The 18,561-nt window shown below is 44.3% G+C and overlaps 1 protein-coding gene across 5 annotated transcripts in view; it reads right to left on the reverse strand.

Annotated features, from left to right (window-relative positions):
* Positions 1-273: 273 nt before the first annotated feature.
* Positions 274-18,561, reverse strand: part of igsf9b (immunoglobulin superfamily, member 9b) — a 51,352-nt gene continuing 33,064 nt past the window's right edge. Inside the window, exons 7-22 of one of the 5 annotated variants that reach the window (XM_021605895.3) lie at positions 17,068-17,209; positions 12,530-12,675; positions 12,269-12,411; positions 12,023-12,163; positions 11,812-11,928; positions 11,558-11,708; positions 11,327-11,438; positions 11,055-11,230; positions 10,706-10,944; positions 9,433-9,517; positions 8,597-8,767; positions 6,449-6,485; positions 2,634-6,170; positions 2,310-2,479; positions 1,970-2,158; positions 274-1,666 (exon numbers count right to left, since the gene is read on the reverse strand). In XM_021605895.3, coding sequence (XP_021461570.3) covers positions 1,986-2,158; positions 2,310-2,479; positions 2,634-6,170; positions 6,449-6,485; positions 8,597-8,767; positions 9,433-9,517; positions 10,706-10,944; positions 11,055-11,230; positions 11,327-11,438; positions 11,558-11,708; positions 11,812-11,928; positions 12,023-12,163; positions 12,269-12,411; positions 12,530-12,675; positions 17,068-17,209 — 5,540 coding nt within the window. In that variant the 3' untranslated portion in view covers positions 274-1,666; positions 1,970-1,985. Of the gene's footprint in view, positions 1,667-1,969; positions 2,159-2,309; positions 2,480-2,578; positions 6,171-6,448; positions 6,486-8,596; positions 8,768-9,432; positions 9,518-10,705; positions 10,945-11,054; positions 11,231-11,326; positions 11,439-11,557; positions 11,709-11,811; positions 11,929-12,022; positions 12,164-12,268; positions 12,412-12,529; positions 12,676-17,067; positions 17,210-18,561 lie in introns of all 5 variants that reach the window. The other 4 variants (XR_016496577.1, XR_002473783.3, XM_021605896.3 and 1 more) reach the window with 4 other exon arrangements.

Genomic DNA, 18,561 nt, shown 5'->3' on the forward strand with positions numbered 1-18,561 from the left:
CAGCGTGAGTGAAGGAGGCTTTGATGCGGAATAGAAAGCCGACTCTAGATTTTATTTTAGATTGGAGATGTTTGATATGGGTCTGGAAGGAGAGTTTACAGTCTAGCCAGACACCTAGGTACTTATAGATGTCCACATATTCTAGGTCGGAACCATCCAGGGTGGTGATGCTAGTCGGGCGCGCGGCCGTGACCAATAAAATTAACATGAGTGTAAACTGGATAGTTCAGGACCCTGTTCAATACTTCGATGTCAAATAATGTCACATTCTGGTACATTCAGAATAAAACCATTTATTCAATACAAACATAAAAATGACATTAAGAACAACCAAATGTGCAGATATATTTTTTTAAACCCAGTTGGAACAAAACATTAAAACATTTATTTAAAAAATGCAGATGTGCTCCAAATGTACAGATTTACAGCCGCTCCTTACGTATAGTACAGGCCTCGAATCTTTTTTTATTTTCCTTTTTTGGTTACTGTAAAACAGTTCCAGTATAAAGTACAGTTTTGTCATTACATAACAAAAGTCAGGACACATTTTTGTGCATAAAATGTACAACAATAAATGGAGACTTCTTATTCCAACATATAATTGATCTTAACTGAGTATATTCACAGTGTGGTTTTCACATCAATGAGGTGAATTTGCATGTAAACATTGTTGCATATCAAAACCCATGTTAATAAATATACAATAATGCTAATTATGCTTGTAGTACAAAAGATAAAAAATAATGATTACAATATATATAGTACTTAATCTCAAACCATATTGTTATTCTTGATCTCTAATAATTTAATATATGCTTAATTTGGGAATATGTTTAACCATATTTGTGAACAGTGAACTACCTTATTTTTGACAAAGGTAAAGCAAAGATGATACACAACCTTTCCCTGTCATGAACAACATAAGATATTTTTAAATTCAAGTCAAGAAATGTCAGCATGAATTCTTTTTCATATGATCGAGTATTAGGACGTTGAGTTTTTAAATGGTACCAAAAATATAAGGTTTAATTGTCTAGGGCTACAGTACATGAACACATTTACACTGTTAACTCTTACAAGCAATCACTCAACACTTTCCTGTTAGTCTGAAATACTCTGCAGAGAAAACTGAGGATGATTACAAACACATAAATGAGGGAGATTCACCTGTGACAAGATTGTAATTGGGAAAGTAATAAAAAAAAAAACGTTTTTCTACCCACTGTAACAATGCAATACAAAGATGAAGCCTCGCTCACTCAAAGCACAATCCATTTCCCTTGGGGATTGGTGACTCTAAATGCAAAATAGTGGTTGTGTTGATTACACAAAACACAAGAAATATAAATATCCAACATCTCATAATAGGCTTCAAACAGATCAAAGTATTATTCTGTGTCAATAATGATGGCACACAACACAAGTATCAATATCTGTGGCAATTGGTGTGTACAATGTGCGCCGTATGATCAAGCAGCATATCCGGTCTGTCAGTTGGCATTGTTCTGTCCACAGAAGATCCAGTTGAACTGTTGAGGATATGGATTTTGTACATATAAAAATTAGGTATCATGAAGCTTCAATAAAGATATCCAGCATTTATCGAGGACCACAGTGCTGTAGTATGTGCATCTGAGAAACTATTTACTTCCTTTCTTTGAAATATCTGAAACACAAAATGATAGAATACAGCACACTGTTAAATACATTCCCAGGACAAACAATACATCAAAATACTGCAAGATAGTCATTCCATTAGCTAGTACTACCTGCTGTTGTCCCTGACAATTTTCATCCATCTGTTGTGAAATTGTGCATTGCTTAAAAAGACAGCATTGTAAAATTTAAAAAAAAAGTGAATGTACAATTTCACAACAGAGAGGGATGAAAACTGTTAGGGACAAAGGCAGGCAGTGAGAGGTCAAAGAGAAGGTGAGAGGGTAGCAGTAGCAGGCAGAGAGGAACGGACCAAGGTGGGCAGGCGGTTAGAGGAGCGCTGAGTTGGAGTCTGTGTCGGGGGGGAGGCAGGGATCACTGGTGCAGGAGGATCCCTGAGCGCGCCTGTACTCCTGGTACTCCAGGCGGAGTGCGTTGAAGCGCGCCTCACTTAGGGAGCGACTGTATTGGCAGCGAGGTGGGTTGGAAACTGGTGAACTGACTGAGGGGCGGGAGGGAGAGGAACAGCATGGAATGGGAGAGTCATGGGTACAACTCACATCACCACAACCACAACAAAAGGCACAAATGAATTCACGCATGATATGATACATTCAGTGTGGTGAATAATAACATACTATTTATTCTCTTACCATTCCTGTGGCGGTCCTGTAGGCCAGCCGCAGAACGGGGTCGATCATGCCTGCCCTCCCCCCTGCCCCGTCTTACCCCTGCCTGTGGCTTCATTGCCTCCAGGACTTCCGAGTCCACACAGACATCAGTAGAATCCCACTCATAACTCTCATCAACTGATGTGTTCCTTCTATTGACAGACACACAAAACAAGTGGTCAGTCAGACATACACAGGACAATAGCATTAGTTTAACAAAATATATCAATAACATATTTGCAATATCCTACATTTTTTGGGCTGTGAAGAAATCTGTGTGATGTTGGACTGGTGCGGTAGTTTCACCTTTTCTTTCTCCGCTCAAGTAGATCCATCTCGGCTCTGTGTCTCTGTGTCTCACTTTCCTCGGTTGTCTCTGGGGAGCTGAGAAGGGTGGGAGTGATAGAGAGGGACTGGCGAAGGAGGCCAACGCTACCTCTCCCACTGCTCTGACTGGCATAACTGGCCCTCCCTCCTTCCCTGTTATCGCTCATCTCCACCTCTGCCCCTGCCCCCTTACCCATCCTTCTCTCTGCTTGTCTATGACTGTCTACATCTCTGGGTGGGAAAGGGCCACCATGGTAGGGTGAGGGCCAGCTATACATCCGGGGCAGGTTGGGCCTCGGTGGGCCCCTCTTGGACTCTATCGGCCTGGGGTAGTCCCCCCTCATGCCTGGTCTGGGTGGGTACTTGTCTGGTCTGGGTGGGTACTGGGGTATTGAGAAATCCATAGGGACATATATGTGCTGTACAGACCTCAGGGCATCCTGATATGTGATAGGTGACCTGGATGCATCAGGATAAGCACTGGCCTGTCTACGCAGATCAGATAGGTCTCGTCTAGCAGAGCCAGGGGGTTGACTTGGCGGGTACATGGAGGAGCTTAGGTAGGTATAGGAAGAACTGGATAGGGATCTGTTATACCGAGGCCTCTCCAGGGATCTTTCAGCATACCTAGCCCTTTCCAAGCTGCTTTCACTCGGCCGTCTAAAAGGGACACCTTCTTGCCACAAGGGGCCTGGCCTGGAGAAGGAGGATGCAGGGGTGCGTCCTAAACTATAGGACTTGACCTGGATGTCTGAGTTTGGGAACTTATCCCAGTAACATTTCTCTGAGACATAAGTCCTTGGGCTTTCAAAATGCTCCCATTTCTGTGACCCTAAGCTGATTGACTTCTTCAGAAATGGACGAGGCTGTCCCATGCCTGAGAGTGTTCTGCAGGGGCCGATGCTCAGAGATTTCTTCATGAATGGTGCACGGGGTTGATGGATCTTAGAGGCTATTTTATTAGTCCTGTTGCCCTGAGAATGAAGTCTTTGGGCTTGTTCTGAATATGACTCGGCAAAAGTGTCAGGGTGTTTTGACACAACGTCTGCCATGCTTTTATCTGCACTAACCAACGTCTTGACTGGACTTAAACCCCTTCTCGATAGTTGTCTCTCTGAGGCTGTGGTCTTTTGACTAATCAGTGGTTGCGACTGCTCATGGTTGTGATGATAACTCCCTGTGAGTTCTGAACCAGGTGATTGTTTTTTTGACCAGTCTGGAATCCCAGCTTTGTGGCTTGAATCTCTTGCTTCCACTTGCAGAGAGTATCTGTAGGCTGGCTTCTCAACTGCTTCTGAAGTTCCTGCTTGACCAACAGAGTGTCTGTTTTCTAAAAAAGAAACTTTTTTTGGGCATGAACTTGTCTCAAGGTTCTCCTGCACATGAACTGCCCAGTCTTTTGGAACCACGTCTGGCTTACCTTCCAGAGAAGTCTCTGTCTGTGGCTCTACGCTTTGGCAAGTAGTGACTGTGAGTTCAGATTCATCCCCAGAGTCATCCACACTCATCTCAATGAAACCCGGGAGGCTCAAATACTCCAGAATTGCACTTGTCTGCAGTGGCGACATTTTGGGAGCCTGGTTTGTCTGCTTGTTCTTGAAAGACTCTGAGACTCTGGCAACAGAGAACTGGGACTGGTCACTATCACACTCTTCCAGAAGAGTTAAGTGGGAAATGTGACTGGGGCTGTCACTAAAAAGCGCCCTATCACTCCTTCTGGAGTGTGTCCTGCCACACTCTCTCTCCTGCTCAGGGTATAACAGTGAACTCCGAGGGTCATTCCCAATCTTATCATCTATCACTTTCCCTTTGGCCCCTGCTTTGTGGAGCTCATAGGGTAAAGTAGAATAACTAGAAGGACTCTGATTTACTCTCTCCCTAAGGCCATCTATTGTCTCTGTTTTCTCAGACAGACTATATGATGCAGTGCCTGGGTAAGGCTGAACAGGACTTGTGGCCCTTACTCGATCTGCTGAAACAGATCTCACACTTTCAGCTGCTGGCTCCAGATGCTGTGTACCACAAGCAAAGGACGATCTTAGTTTTAAGGCACCTCCCCCTGGTTGCTTCTTTTCCCTCCAGCCTTCCTCAACCATAGAGCTTCTACGATACGTGTCCTGCTCTCTTTCTACAGTTCTGTCAGGATTCCTCGACCTGGCTCTGCTTCTGGCTGTTCCTTGACCAATAGGTGGGCTTTCTGATGTAGGGGAGAGCAGAGATAGAGTGGTGCATTGAGTGGCTGGGGAGCATGAGCAGTCTTCAGGTAGCGAGTCCTTCATGGCCGACCCAATGTGACCTTGGTGAGGATGTTGGACCCTTGGTGTCGTGCTTTCTAAGGGGCTCTGCACTGGGATAAGGCTGTTGATAGAGGTGACTGGGCTGATGTCCCATTGGATGTAGGAGGAAGGGAGCCGGTCCATTGGGCTGCTCGTGTTCCCAAAGTAGCAGGCCCTTCTATAGTCCAACAGCTGATGGGTCTGCCCGGAAGCCCGGTGGACTTTGGGACGTAAGGTAATGTCTTGTGGCTTCCATATAGGATCCTCAGCCCCTGAACTATCCGGTTCCCTGTTAGGGCTTTCTGCCTTTTCAGGCTGCCTTTCCTCTTTCTCCCGCTCCCTTGCCCTCTGGCTGGCGGTATAGTTCTCCAGCTCCCTCTCCATCTCCTCCCTCTCTTTGGCCAACTGCAGACACTTGCTGAGGTTATCCCGCTCTTGTTCACTTGTATCAATCTGTGAGACCAGCGTGCTGGCATTAGTCAGCTGGCTCTCTCTCCCCATGGTATGGTAGCCTGCTTGGTGATGCCTGTCCCTCTCCAGCTGTCTGGCTCTCCTGCCCAGGCTGGGGAAGATGTCCTCTGGGTGCCCAGCATGGTATCTTTTCAGGGAGTCACAGGCTCTCTTCTCACTGCTGTCAGAGTAGAAGCTGTCTCTCTCCAGCAGAGCCTCTGAGATGCCCTGATCGTCATCAGAGTGGAAGCAGCCGTGACGGGAGAAGTTCCTGGCCATGGCCCTCACTCTACCCGGGGAAGCAGGGGGCTTGCTGAGGTCTGTAACTTCCACTGTAAGGTAGGAGTCCTTTCTCTCTCCCCTCTCAGAGCTCAGACTGCTGGACTTTGGAGAGTCTTTGAAAGATGTCTGATTGCTCCCTGTGCCGCTATCTCCCCCATTGGTTTTGGTTTGTAGGAAGACTGTTTTCACGTTTTTCTTCATGTTGGAAAGAGTAGACCCCTCTAGCAGGGGCTGGACAATGAAACGTCCATCTGGGCCTCTTGAGATGGACTCCAGCGGAGAGGGTGAGGGGGCATTACCCCCCAGGTGGCTCTCAAAGATGGTGTAGTGGGGTGGGGGAGAGGAGCTGGACAGGAGCTGACTACGCTGGTCCTGGTACTCTCCACGGCTGCCTTTATCAAAGGAGGAACGGTCAGACTGGGAAGATGAGGAGTTGGGGAAGAAAGACAGGGGAGGACACAGCTTTATCTTCAGAACGCTGTCAGGGCTGTCAGAAGGCGAGCGAGCTCTGAGGAAGAGAGGAGAGTCATAGGAGAAGTGATGAGTTCAGTTGAACAGAATAAGACAGGATAGTGCAATATTACATTATTGTCTCAAGCTTAAAATAACAATATGTAAGGATGCATTCAGTGGCTACAAATTGCTATGCTTTTTGTTATGAGAAGCAGATAAACACACATTAATATGCAATGATTCTTAAAAAAGGGCACATAAGAATGGAAAATGGGTTGGTTAGAATGCAGCCAATGCAATGAGGGAAATATGCTGGTATGGATGGGCACTTACTCTGGAGAAGGACTCTTCTGGAAAGCAGAGGGGAGATCTGGAGGAGGGAGAAAAGGTCAAACAATGGCACATATAAAATAAACAAAAATGGTGTCAACTGAAATAGATTAACATGCAATTACATGAAAAGGAACCAGGCTTTGGACCAGCTCTCAAGGCTTTGGAAATCCAGCTTAATAGGCTTTGAAAATACTTTAGTTGCTACATCTGTTTTTGGACATAAATTAATTATATATACACATTGATTCTTGAAGAATATAACTTATACACAGTACCAGTCAAAAGTTTGGACACCCCGACTCATAAAAGGGTTATTTTTTTACTATTTCCACATTGAAGAATAATAGTGAAGACATCAAAACTATGAAATAACACATGTAGAATCATGTAGTAATCAAAAAAGTGTTACAAAAATCAAAATATATGTTATATTTGAGATTCTTCAAAGTAGTCACCCTTTGCCTTGATGACAGCTTTGCACACTCTTGGCATGATTTCAACCAGCTTCATGAGGTAGTCAACTGGAATACAATTCAATTAACAGATGTGCCTTATTTAAAGTTAATTTGTGGAATTTCTTTCCTTAGTGTGTTTGAGCCAATTAGTTGTATTGTGACAAGGTAGGGATGGTATACAGAAGATAGCCCTATTTGGTAAAAGGCCAAGTCCATATTATGGCAAGAACAGCTCAAATAAGAAAATAGAAACATGAAGGTCAGCCAATACGTAAAACTTTGAAAACTTTGAAAGGTTCTTCAAGTGCAGTCGCAAAAAACCATTAAGCGTGAAGATGGAACTGGCACTCATGAGGACCGCCACAGGAAAGGAAGACCCAGAGTTCCCTGTGCTGCAGAGGATAAGTTCATTAGAGTTACCAGCCTCAGAAATTGAAGCCCAAATAAATGCTTCACAGAGTTCAAGTAACAGACACATCTCACCATCAACTGTTCAGAGGAGAGTGGGTGAATCAGGCCTTCATGGTTGAATTGCTGAAAAGAAACCACTACTAAAGGACACCAATAAGAAGAAATTACTTGTTTGGTCCAAGAAATACCAGCAATGGACATTAGACCAGTGGAAATCTGTCCTTTGGTCTGATGAGTCGAAATTTGATATTTTTGGTTCCAACCACCGTGTCTTTGTGAGACGCAGAGTAGGTGAAAGGATGATCTCTGAATGTTCCCACCATGAAGCATGGAGGAGGTGTGATGGTGTGGGCGTGCTTTGCTGGTGACACTGTCTGTGATTTATTTAGAATTCAAGGCACACTTAACCAGCATGGCTACCACAGCATTCTGCAGCGATACGCCATCCCTTCTGGTTTGCGCTTAGTGGGACTATCATTTGTTTTTCAACAGGACAATGACCCAACACACCTCCAGGCTGTATAAGGGCTATTTGACCAAGAAGGAGAGTGATGAAATGCCTCATCAGATCACCTGGCCTCCACAATCACCTGACCTCAACCCAATTGAGATGGTTTTGGATGAGTTAAACTGCAGAGTGAAGGAAAAGCAGGCAACAAGTGCTCAGCATATGTGGGAACTCCTTCAATACTGTTGGGAAAGCATTCCAGGTGAAGCTGGTTGAGAGAATGCCAAGCATGTGTAAAGCTATCATCAAGACATGTACTTTGAAGAATCTAAATCTAAAATATGTTTTGATTTGTTTAACACTTTTTTTGGTTTCTACATGATTCCATGTGTTATTTCATAGGTTTGATGTCTTCACTATTATTCTATAATGTAGAAACAAGTAAAAAATAAAGAAAAACCCTTGAATGAGTAGGTATGTCAAAACTTTTGACTGGTACTGTACATGTATGCCTCATGAGCTCAGCTCAACTCAATCAGAATCCAAAATAAAAGCTTGTTTTATTCCAATGTTTGTTAACATGGGAAACTCTGACAATATGCTTCAAACTATCATTTTGATATGTTGGATGGTCAGTACATTGCATCAATAGCTATTTCTATGAGTGGTAACATTTCTCCAGGCCCATCTTTCAGCTTTCCATTCCTTTGTTATTGTTTCAACTGCAGATTGCCCATTTAAAGATAACCTCTCATAAAACACTTCAATGGATAGAACGCTTGAAATTCTTTCTCTTTTAGTATCAGGGAAATGTTAGGATAAAGCAGTCTTTACCATCTCTCCTCTTCCTGCGAAGATGGGCTCTTCTGTGACTCATAACACAGACTGTCACCAAGGAGAGTATGATTGCCAGGAACAGGAAACACACTCCACCCAACACACCAGCCAATAAGGGCTCAGGGACAAACTCCAGGAAGCCTGGCCAGACAGGGTACATCTCCATGCCTGCAACCACACCAGGCACAGTGTGTTAGTAATGCACTAACAACACCGTAGAGACAGCCATGCTTTTGGCTAACAATCAGTGTAATACATGTATCAACATAATGACTACTGTCAAGAGTCATGACTATCACCAAGCACAATTTATATAACTGTTACATAATGTTTAGAGCTGTTTAGTCTTTGTCACGCCCTGATCTGTTTCACCTGTTTCTGTGATTGTCTCCACCCCATCCAGGTGTCGCTTATTTTCCCCAGTGTATTTATCCCTGTGTTTCCTGTCTCTCTGTGCCAGTTTGTCTTGTATGTTAGTCAAGTCAACCAGCATGTTTTTCCCCGTTCTCCTTGTGCGATTCTCTTTTTGATAGTTTTCCCGGTTTTGACCCCTGCCTGATCATCTTGCCTGATCATCTTGCCTGCCCTGACCTTGATTCTGCCTGCCCTTTGGTACCTTTTGGACTCTGAACTGGTTTTGACCCTTTTGCCTGTCCATTACCATTCTCTTGCCTTACCCTATTGGATTACTAAATATTGTAAGACTCCAACCATCTGCCTCCTGTGTCTGCAACTAGGTCTTGCCTTGTGTCATGATAGTCTTAGCTTTATAACATAACCAGTGTTTCTATAATACAGTTGATCAGAGCTGGCTGTACAGTAATGATACTAACCTGTGGTGTTCACATTGACAGACTCACTGGGCTCACTCAGTAGCTTGTTACTGCGAGACACCAATCTCAGATCATAAATGCAGTCCTGAGAGGGGAGAAGGACACGTGTTCAATAAACACAATTCTGGGCAACATACAGTGGCTTGTGAAAGTATTCACCCCCTTTGGTATTTTTCCTATTTTGTTGCCTTACAACCTGGAATTAAAAGTTGGATGGGTTCCGCTGGTGTACAGCAATCTTTAAGTCATACCTGAGATCTGGGCTTTGATTAGGCAATTCCAAGACATTTAAACGTTTCCCCTTAAACCATTCGAGTGTTGCTTTAGCAGTATGCTTAGGGTCATTGTCCTGCAGGAAGGTGAACCTCCACCCCAGTCTCAAATCTCTGGAAGACTGAAACAGGTTTCCCTCCAGAAATTCCCAGTATTCCTTTAATTCTGACCAGTTTCCCAGTCCCTGCCGATTAAAAACATCCCCACAGCATGATGCTGCCACCACCATGCTTCACTGTGGGGATGGTCTTCTCAGGGTGATGAGAGGTGTTGGGTTTGCGCCCGACATAGCATTTTCCTTGATGGCCAAAGAGCTCAATTTTGGTCTCATCTGACCAGAGTACCTTCTTCCATATGTTTGGGGAGTCTCCCACACCAAATGTGTTTGCTTATTTTTTTCTTTAAGCAATCACTTTTTTTCTGGCCACTCTTCCATAAAGCCAAGCTCTGTGGAGTGTACAGCTTAAATTGGTTCTACGGACAAATGCTTAAAGTGGTTCTACGGACAGATACTCCAATCTCAGCTGTGGAGCTTTGCAGCTCCTTCAGGGTTATCTTTGATCTCTTTGTTGCCTCTCTGATTAATGCCCTCCTTGCCTGGTCCGTGAGTTTTGGTGCGTGGATCTCTCTTGGCAGGTTTATTGTGGTGCCATATTCTTTCCATTTTTTAATAATGGATTTAATGGTGCTCCGTGGGATGTTCAAAGTTTCATATATTTTTTTATAACCTAACCCTGATCTGTACTGTGTATGTCCATTACATGAAATCCAAATAAAATCAATTTACATTACAGGTTGTAATGAAACAAAATAGGAAAAACCCCACGGGGGGTGAATACGTTTGCAAGGCACTGTATCTGAAAACACATTAAAGCTTGCAAGTCATCGTCTTCAGATTACAGTTAATGTACTTTAAAGTACTTTTCATTGCACCTCATTTATCTAATAGTTAGTGTCTTCATTCATTTTGCCAAGGTCCAAAATTATAATTGCCTCTCACCCTCAGTAATCCTTGTACGAGTAGTTCACTCTGGTTGGCCTTCACAGCGCTGTTGAGAATGACCCATTGGCCTCTGTTCCTCCGAGCCTGGAGGACATACCCAGTGAGGGATGTGGCCTGAGACTCAGGAGCATACCACTGTAGAACAATCCCAAGCACCGTCTGATTGGCTGACAGGAACGAGGGAGGGTCGATAGTTGGTAGAGTGGTGACCACTGTGGGTGGATCTGTTGGTAGGGCTGTGGAGGAGAGACAGGATAAGATCAGACTTGTACATACAAAAAAATGTAGATCAGTGTCCAATACAGATAAATTAAAGAGTGCTTTGTCAGTTAAAACTTGTACTGACCCTGCGTCCTGACAGAGGTGATTTCACTGAAGGGCCCAGAGCCCAGTTTGTTCTGAGGCAGGACACTGAACTGGTAGCTGGTGCCAGCCAGCAGCCCTGTCACCAAAAGGTGGAACTTGGACGTGGGCACTGGGAGAGATGCCCACTCATGTTTCCCTCTGGAAGCCTGCTTAACCCTGGGGCCAAGAGGGAGGGACTCAGAGATTTAAGAACCATAACAAAGAAGAGAATGGCCAGTGTCATTCAAATAAACATTGAGATTAATTACTAACCAGATAGTAAACTTCTGGGTGTATCCTCCATCAAATCCAGGTTCCCAGGACACATTGGCTTGGTTCATCCCGGTGCTTACTGACACGAATGAGGCAGCATGAGGGCTGGTGCCTGGGGGGGAAGATGAGGAGGGCAATTTGGCATACACCAGTGGAACGGTATACCCTGTTTACCAATGTACTACAGAATGGCATGTCTTGCCATGTTACTCCATGCAGAGGTCAACTCACCCAGAACCAAGACCACAGTGCCAGTGTTGACAGTGGCCACGCGGTTGGTGGCAAGGCACTCCCAGCCCCCCTGGTGGTCTTTCCTGAGAGGCTTCAGGAGGAGGGAGCCATTGGACAGCACAGTGTATGTGGAGCGAGGAGTGGGACCAACCTATGAGTTGAGAGAGCAACAACAGAGATGAGCGTAAACAGACAGAGAGAGAGGGCTATGCTCTCTGGGGTTCCATCAGCTGTGTCTATTAGGGACATATCACCTTGCTCCAGGTGATATTGGGAGAGGGGTCTCCATCTGCCTCACATGGGATGACTAGCTCCCGGCCCACCTCCTGCAGGTACTCAGCACGAGGGGACACAGAGAATGAGGGCGGATCCTGCGGAGGGAAAGACAGTTTTAAGTCCATACCAGACCCACAGGCAGCAGGGTTTTCTATGACCAGGGAACAGAGGCCTGTAGACCAGCCTTACCTGCAGGATAACCTTAGTGGGTTCAGACTGGCCCATGGTTCCATAGCTGTTATAGGCAGTACAGGTGTACATGCCCACTGCATCGTCATTGGCTGTGGCTATAAACACTGAGCCCTCAGAGTTCACCTTCCAGCCAGGGACCTGAGCAGACATAGACAGAAGGAGAAAACAAACATGAAATACAACATAGATCAATCACATATATTCTATGTATTAGGATTCATGTTTCCCAGTGTGAATACCTACATTGTCAAGGTTTAAATTGTTCCCATCTTTGGTCCAGTTGACAAAGAGCATGGGGGGCTCAGCCTGGACTGGGCAGAAGATGGCTCCCCTCATGCCCGTAGGTAGATACGTTTCCCTGGGCATCCGGCCCACCCGAGCAGGGTCTAAGAGAGACAAAGGAAATATATATACAGTAAGTCACTCTCCCAGAGATGGAATATAACACACAGGCCAGGAAATCAAGACATGCATACAGTAGCCATAGTCAACCACAATTCTTACGTTTGACTTTGAGGTGTGCTGAGGCAGAGGGTGGGGTCATCAACCCATTGGTTGGTGTACAGGTGTAAATCCCAGTGTCCTCTGGGACAAGACTAGGGATGAGGAGTGTTCCGTCCACTAAGATCTTCACACGGGTCTTGAGATAGCTGAGAACAAAACACACACACATCACAACCTGGCCTTGAGTGTCTTCTTAGTTGCAATATGCTCCATTGTCTAAGAATTACCTGTGGTCACAATGCTACTACTGGTATATAATTGACTCACTAACAATCAAATTAACTTGTATTGTAGAGGCAAACGCTTTGTGAGATTACATAGAATCAATGCAATGGGCTTGGAAACATAGATACACATCATAAGACAGTATGCTTCTCACATATCCCAGTCAGTGGAGGCTCCTCAGAGAAGGAAGAGGAGGACCATCCGTTTTAGATAAAGCTATACTAAATATATTCAAATGTCATTAAATAGTTTATTAAAATACACTGTTTTGCAATGAAGGTTTACAGTAGCCTCAACAGCACTCTGTAGGGTAGCTGTAATAATGAGACGGTGAGTCGGAAGCAAGTGCAGGTGAAACGTTTTAATAAAACAACAAAACCAAGAACACGACACGAACATCATACAGAATGACACCTCACCAAAGGGAAGCATCAGGGAGTTTTTTTGTTTTTGTGTTGGAGGTGATGTCGGGTCCGGGTGTCAGGACCGAGGCAACCGGGGAGGTCTCAGCCAGCTCATCAGGCTCACACTCCTCAGCTGGTTCGTCAGCTGAGGAGTGTGAGCCTGATGAGCTGGCTGAGACCTCCCCGGCAGATTTCTGCGCCTCAGCGGAGGCGACCGGTTCACTCCTGATCCCCGGGATCGTCGTGGTGGCTGCGGCTGGAGCCGAATGCGCCGGGGAGGGGACTACTGTCACGTATGCTCTCTCTCCGACGCTCTAGGTCGCCATGCTCCTGCACCTCAGCTGGATCGACAGGTTCCCACGCCTTAGCAGAGGTGACCAGTCCGCTCCTGATCCCGGGATCGTCATCTTGGTCAGCGTCCTGCGGCTGGAGCCACGTGTCGGGTAGGGGGTACTGTCACGTGTGCTCCCTCTCTGGCCTCTAGGTCACCAGGCTGCTCGTTAAGGCGCACACCTGTCACCATCGCTAAGCGCATTAGCGCAATATGACACTCACCTGGACTCCATCATCTCCTTGATTACCTGCCCTATATATGTCACTCCCCTTCCCCAGGCATAATTGCTTCTGTTTCAGTTTTATGTCTGTGCATTGTTCATGTTTTGTATTATGTTGTGTTTATTTATTACAACACTCACTCCCTGAACTTGCTTCCCGACTCTCAGCGAACATCGTTACAGTAGCGACCACCGTAGTCGGAGGACAGCTAGCTTCTGTCCTCCTCTGGGTACATTGACTTCAATACAAAACCTAGGAGGCTCATGGTTCTCACCCCATTCCATAGACATACACAGTAATTATATATTGCGGAGGACATCCTCCATCCTATCAGAACTCTTGCAGCATGAACTGGAATATTGTTCACCCAATCAAAGGATCAGAAAATTAATCTAGTACAGAAAGCATTAGCTACAGCTAGCTAGCACTGCAGTGCATAAAATGTGGTGATTAGTTGAATCAATGAGAGAGAAAGACAATAGTTGAACAGTTTTGAACAAATTAATTTATTCCAAAAATAAAGAAGCAAGAAAGAGATAGAGAGACAGATTTCATATTTTTTGTTAACTTTCAGTTTCACTTACTTAGCTAGCAAATGCAGCTACAGTTGAAGTCGGAAGTGTACATACACTTAGGTCATTAAAACTTGTCTTTCAACCACTCCACAAATTTCTTGATAACAAACTATAGTTTTGGCAAGTCGGTTACGACATCTACTTTGTGCATGACACAAGTCATTTTTCCAACAATTATTTACAGACAGATTATTTCACTTATACTGTATCACAATTCCAGTGGGTCAGAAGTTTACATACTCTAAGTGTTGACTGTGCCTTTAAACAGCTTGGAAAATTCCAGAAAATTATGTCATGGCTTTAGAAGCTTCTGATAGGCTAATTGACATCATTTGAGTCAATTGGAGGTGTGTGTACCTGTGGATGTATTTCAAGGCCGACCTTCAAACTCAGTGACTCTTTGCTTGACATCATGTGAAAATCAAAAGAAATCAGCCAGGACCTCAGAAAGAAAAATTGTATACCTCAACAAGTCTAGTTCATCCTTGGGAGCAATTTCCAAATGCCTAAAGGTACCATGTTCATCTGTACAAACAATAGTACGCAAGTATAAACACCATGGGACCACACAGCCGTCATACCGCTCAGGAAGGAGACATGTTCTGTCTCCTAGAGATGACCATACGTTGGTGCGAAAAGTGCAAATCAATCCCAGAACAACAGCAAAGGACCTTGTGAAGATGCTGGAGGAACCAGTCCTATATCGACATAACCTGAAATGCCGCTCAGCAAGAAAGAAGCCACTGCTCCAAAACCGCCATAAAAAAGCCAGACTACGGTTTGCAACTGCACATGGGGACAAAGATAGTATTTTTTCAAGAAATGTCCTCTGGTCTGATGAAACTAAAATAGAACTGTTTGGCCATAATGACCATCGTTATGTTTGGAGGAAAAAGGGGTACGCTTGCAAGCCGAAGAACACCATCCCAACTGTGAAGCATGGGGGTGGCAGCATCATGTTGTGGGGGTGCTTTGTTGCAGGAGGGACTAGTGCACTTCAGAAAATAGATGGCATCATGAGGCAGGAAAATTATGTGGATATATTGAAGCAACATCTCAAGATCAGTCAGGAAGTTAAAGCTTGTTCGCAAATGGGTCTTCCAAATGGACAATGACCCCAAGCATACTTCCAAAGTTGTGGCAAAATGGCTTAAGAACAACAACGTCAATGTATTGGAGTGGCCATCACAAAGCCCTGACCTCAATCCTATTGAACATTTGTGGGCAGAACTGAAAAAGGAGGCCTACAAACCTGACTCAGTTACACCAGCTCTGTCAGGAGCAATGGGCCAAAATTCACCCAACTTATTGTGGGAAGCTTGTGGAAGGCTACCAGAAACATTTGACCCAAGTTAAACAATTTAAAGGGCAATGCTACCAAATACTAAATGAGTGTATGTAAACTTCTGACCCACTGGGAATGTGATGAAAGAAATAAAAGCTTAAATAAATCATTCTCTCTACTTTTATTCTGACATTTCACATTCTTAAAATAAAGTGGTGATCCTAACTGACCTAAGACAGGGAATTTTTACAAGGATCAAATGTCAGGAATTGTGAAAAACTGAGTTTAAATGTTTCTGGCTAAGGTGTATGTAAACTTCCGACTACAACTGTAGCTAGTTTAGCCTACTCAAACACACTGCTCAAACAGAGGGATGCTATTTTAGCTAGCTGGCTATAACTATCCAACACAACACTGGAACTCTTCCAAGTCAAGGTAAGCTTTTGGTTTTACTAATTTATTGCCATCGGGGCCTGCCGGTGTAAGTGCTAAATTGCTTACTGGCCATACACTGTAACGTTACTGCATGATTGTAGAGGGTTTACAAACGCATTAGTTCTATTAGCTATTTTGATGATGATGTTGCTTTAGCTTATATGGTGACAACAATGTAGGCTGTGCATAGCGGTTATGATATGGTTTGGCTTGGATTATTATTTTTTGCCTGGTCACATACAGCTGATGTGTTGTGCATTGAAGTGCACAAGGGAATGGAAAAGGTGAGATGAGGAGAAAGCATAGATGCGAGAAGGAATTCAACATGGCTGCTGTGAAAGTGAACTGTGTTTACACGTGATCAGGTGTGTATTCATTCCGCCGATTCTCTTGAATAACGTTTCTTAGACGGAAGCAAATGGAATGAAACGGGGATAAACATACCAGAATTTGTCCAATAGAAACTCTTGTTTGCAACTGTTGGACTAATGATTCCACCCTAGATCAGCTAGATGCAGGCAAGAGTGTGCAATGCAGTATTAAATGTGTTGCTGTCGGTCCATGTGTCTGTCACCTAAAAGAAAATATCTCGACCTGTGTGCACCTACATTGTAAACTTTCATTCATAGGCTAGGTTGAAGCAACCTCATGATGGATATAGGGAAATTTGAGTATAATGTACTGTAGTAGCCTAAACCTATCGCTGTCACATTAAAGTGGGTGAATGGAATATGAATGTTATCCAATATGCTGTAATAAAATAAGGCCATGCTTATGAAAATAAAAAAGCTTGTCCTCCGTCATCTTAAACTGCACTGACCGCCACTGATCCCAGTAGCTTCTGTAGTTTGTGTTTCTACTGTAGTTTGTGTTTCTGTGCGTTTCTGTTGTAGTTTGTGTTTCTACTGTAGTTTGTGTTTCTGTGTGTGTTTGTGTTGTAGTTTGTGTTTCTACTGTAGTTTGTGTTCCTGTGTGTGTTTGTGTTGAAGTTTGTGTTTCTACTGTAGTTTGTGTTTCTAATGTAGTTTGTGTGTTTACAATGTGTCAAAGTCAACTCACTCGATATGGTAGACATTCTGTCCCTGTTTCCACCACTCATAGGTGAGGTTGGAGGGATAGGCCTCAGCTTGGCACTGCAGAACTGCATCCTGGGATATGTTGAGGGTGGTGTCCTCTGGGGCGATGATGATGAGTGGAGGACCTATTTTGAAGTTGGGAGAATTTAAGTTACTGCATACATGTCTTTTTCTCTGGTTGTAAAACAAGTGAGTCATACTGATAAACTTAATGATACAGGTATGCGGACACAAATAACAGCTGAGGATTTGATGTGACAAGAACAGTGCATTTATAGACCATACACCACTAGATGGAAGTGTCACAGTAGCTCTGGGTCTGTATCCACAAAGCATCTCAGAGTAAAAGTGCTGATCTAGGATCGGTTTAGCCTTTTAGATTATAATGAATAAGATTATATTGACAGATCCTAGATCAGCACTCCTACTCTGAGATGCTTTGGGGATACGGGCCCTGATAGTAAAATGGCGCCGGAGGGGAAGGCTTATCGGCTCTTAACTAACCATGCTATTTTGTTTGTTTATTTGCGTTGTTCGTAACTTGTTTTGTACATAATGTTGCTGCTACCATCTCTTATGACCGAAAAGAGCTTCTGGACATCAGAACAGCGATTGCTCACCTCAAACTGGACGAAGAGTTGTTCTTCAATAAGTCGAACGGGAGGGATTTAATACAGACACCCAACCAGGCCCAGATACCCGTTATTTGCTGGAGAAGAAAACGCAGATTTCGCGGAAAGAGATCAGGGTGCTTGTGAGGATCAGGCGACGAGTGGCTAATCTTCCCATGCCTTCCGTCCTGCTAGCTAACGTTCAATCGCTGGAAAATAAATGCGACGAACTGAAAGCACGTTTATTCTACCAACGGACATTAAAAACTATAATATCTTATGTTTCACCGAGTCGTGACTGAACGATGACATTAAGAACATACAGCTGGCGGGTTATACACTCTATCGCAGGACAGAAACGTAGCCTCTGGTAAGACATGGGATGGGAGCCTATGCATTTATGTAAACAACAGCTGGTGTACGATATCTAAGAAAGTCTTGAGGTTTTGCTCGCCTGAGGTAGAGTATCTCATGATAAGCTTTAGACCACACTATCTACCAAGAGAGCTTTCATCTGTATTTTTCGTAGCTGTCTACATACCACCTCAATGAGCTGTATACCGCCATAAGCAAACAGGAAATCAGGTATCGAAGCACCAAGTCTAGGTCCAAGAGGCTCATAAATAGCTTCTACGCTCTAGCCATAAGACTCCTGAACAGCTAATCAAATGGCTACCCAGACTATTTTCCCAGAAAACATATGTTCTTTAAGTTGGCTTTCTGTTAAACTAAAGGCAGAGGCTGCGGATCCGTAGGTAACCACCCTATCCCAGCCCCCAAGAACCCTTTTCCCCAGGGACGCATTCAGCAGGACGCAATGTTTTGGAACGTTCAGAGAGAAATATGTGTTGTAGAGCAAACATGCC

Source organism: Oncorhynchus mykiss, chromosome 6, assembly GCF_057628025.1.
Source record: "Oncorhynchus mykiss isolate SJ-2025 chromosome 6, ASM5762802v1, whole genome shotgun sequence".
Classification (NCBI taxonomy): domain Eukaryota; kingdom Metazoa; phylum Chordata; class Actinopteri; order Salmoniformes; family Salmonidae; genus Oncorhynchus; species Oncorhynchus mykiss.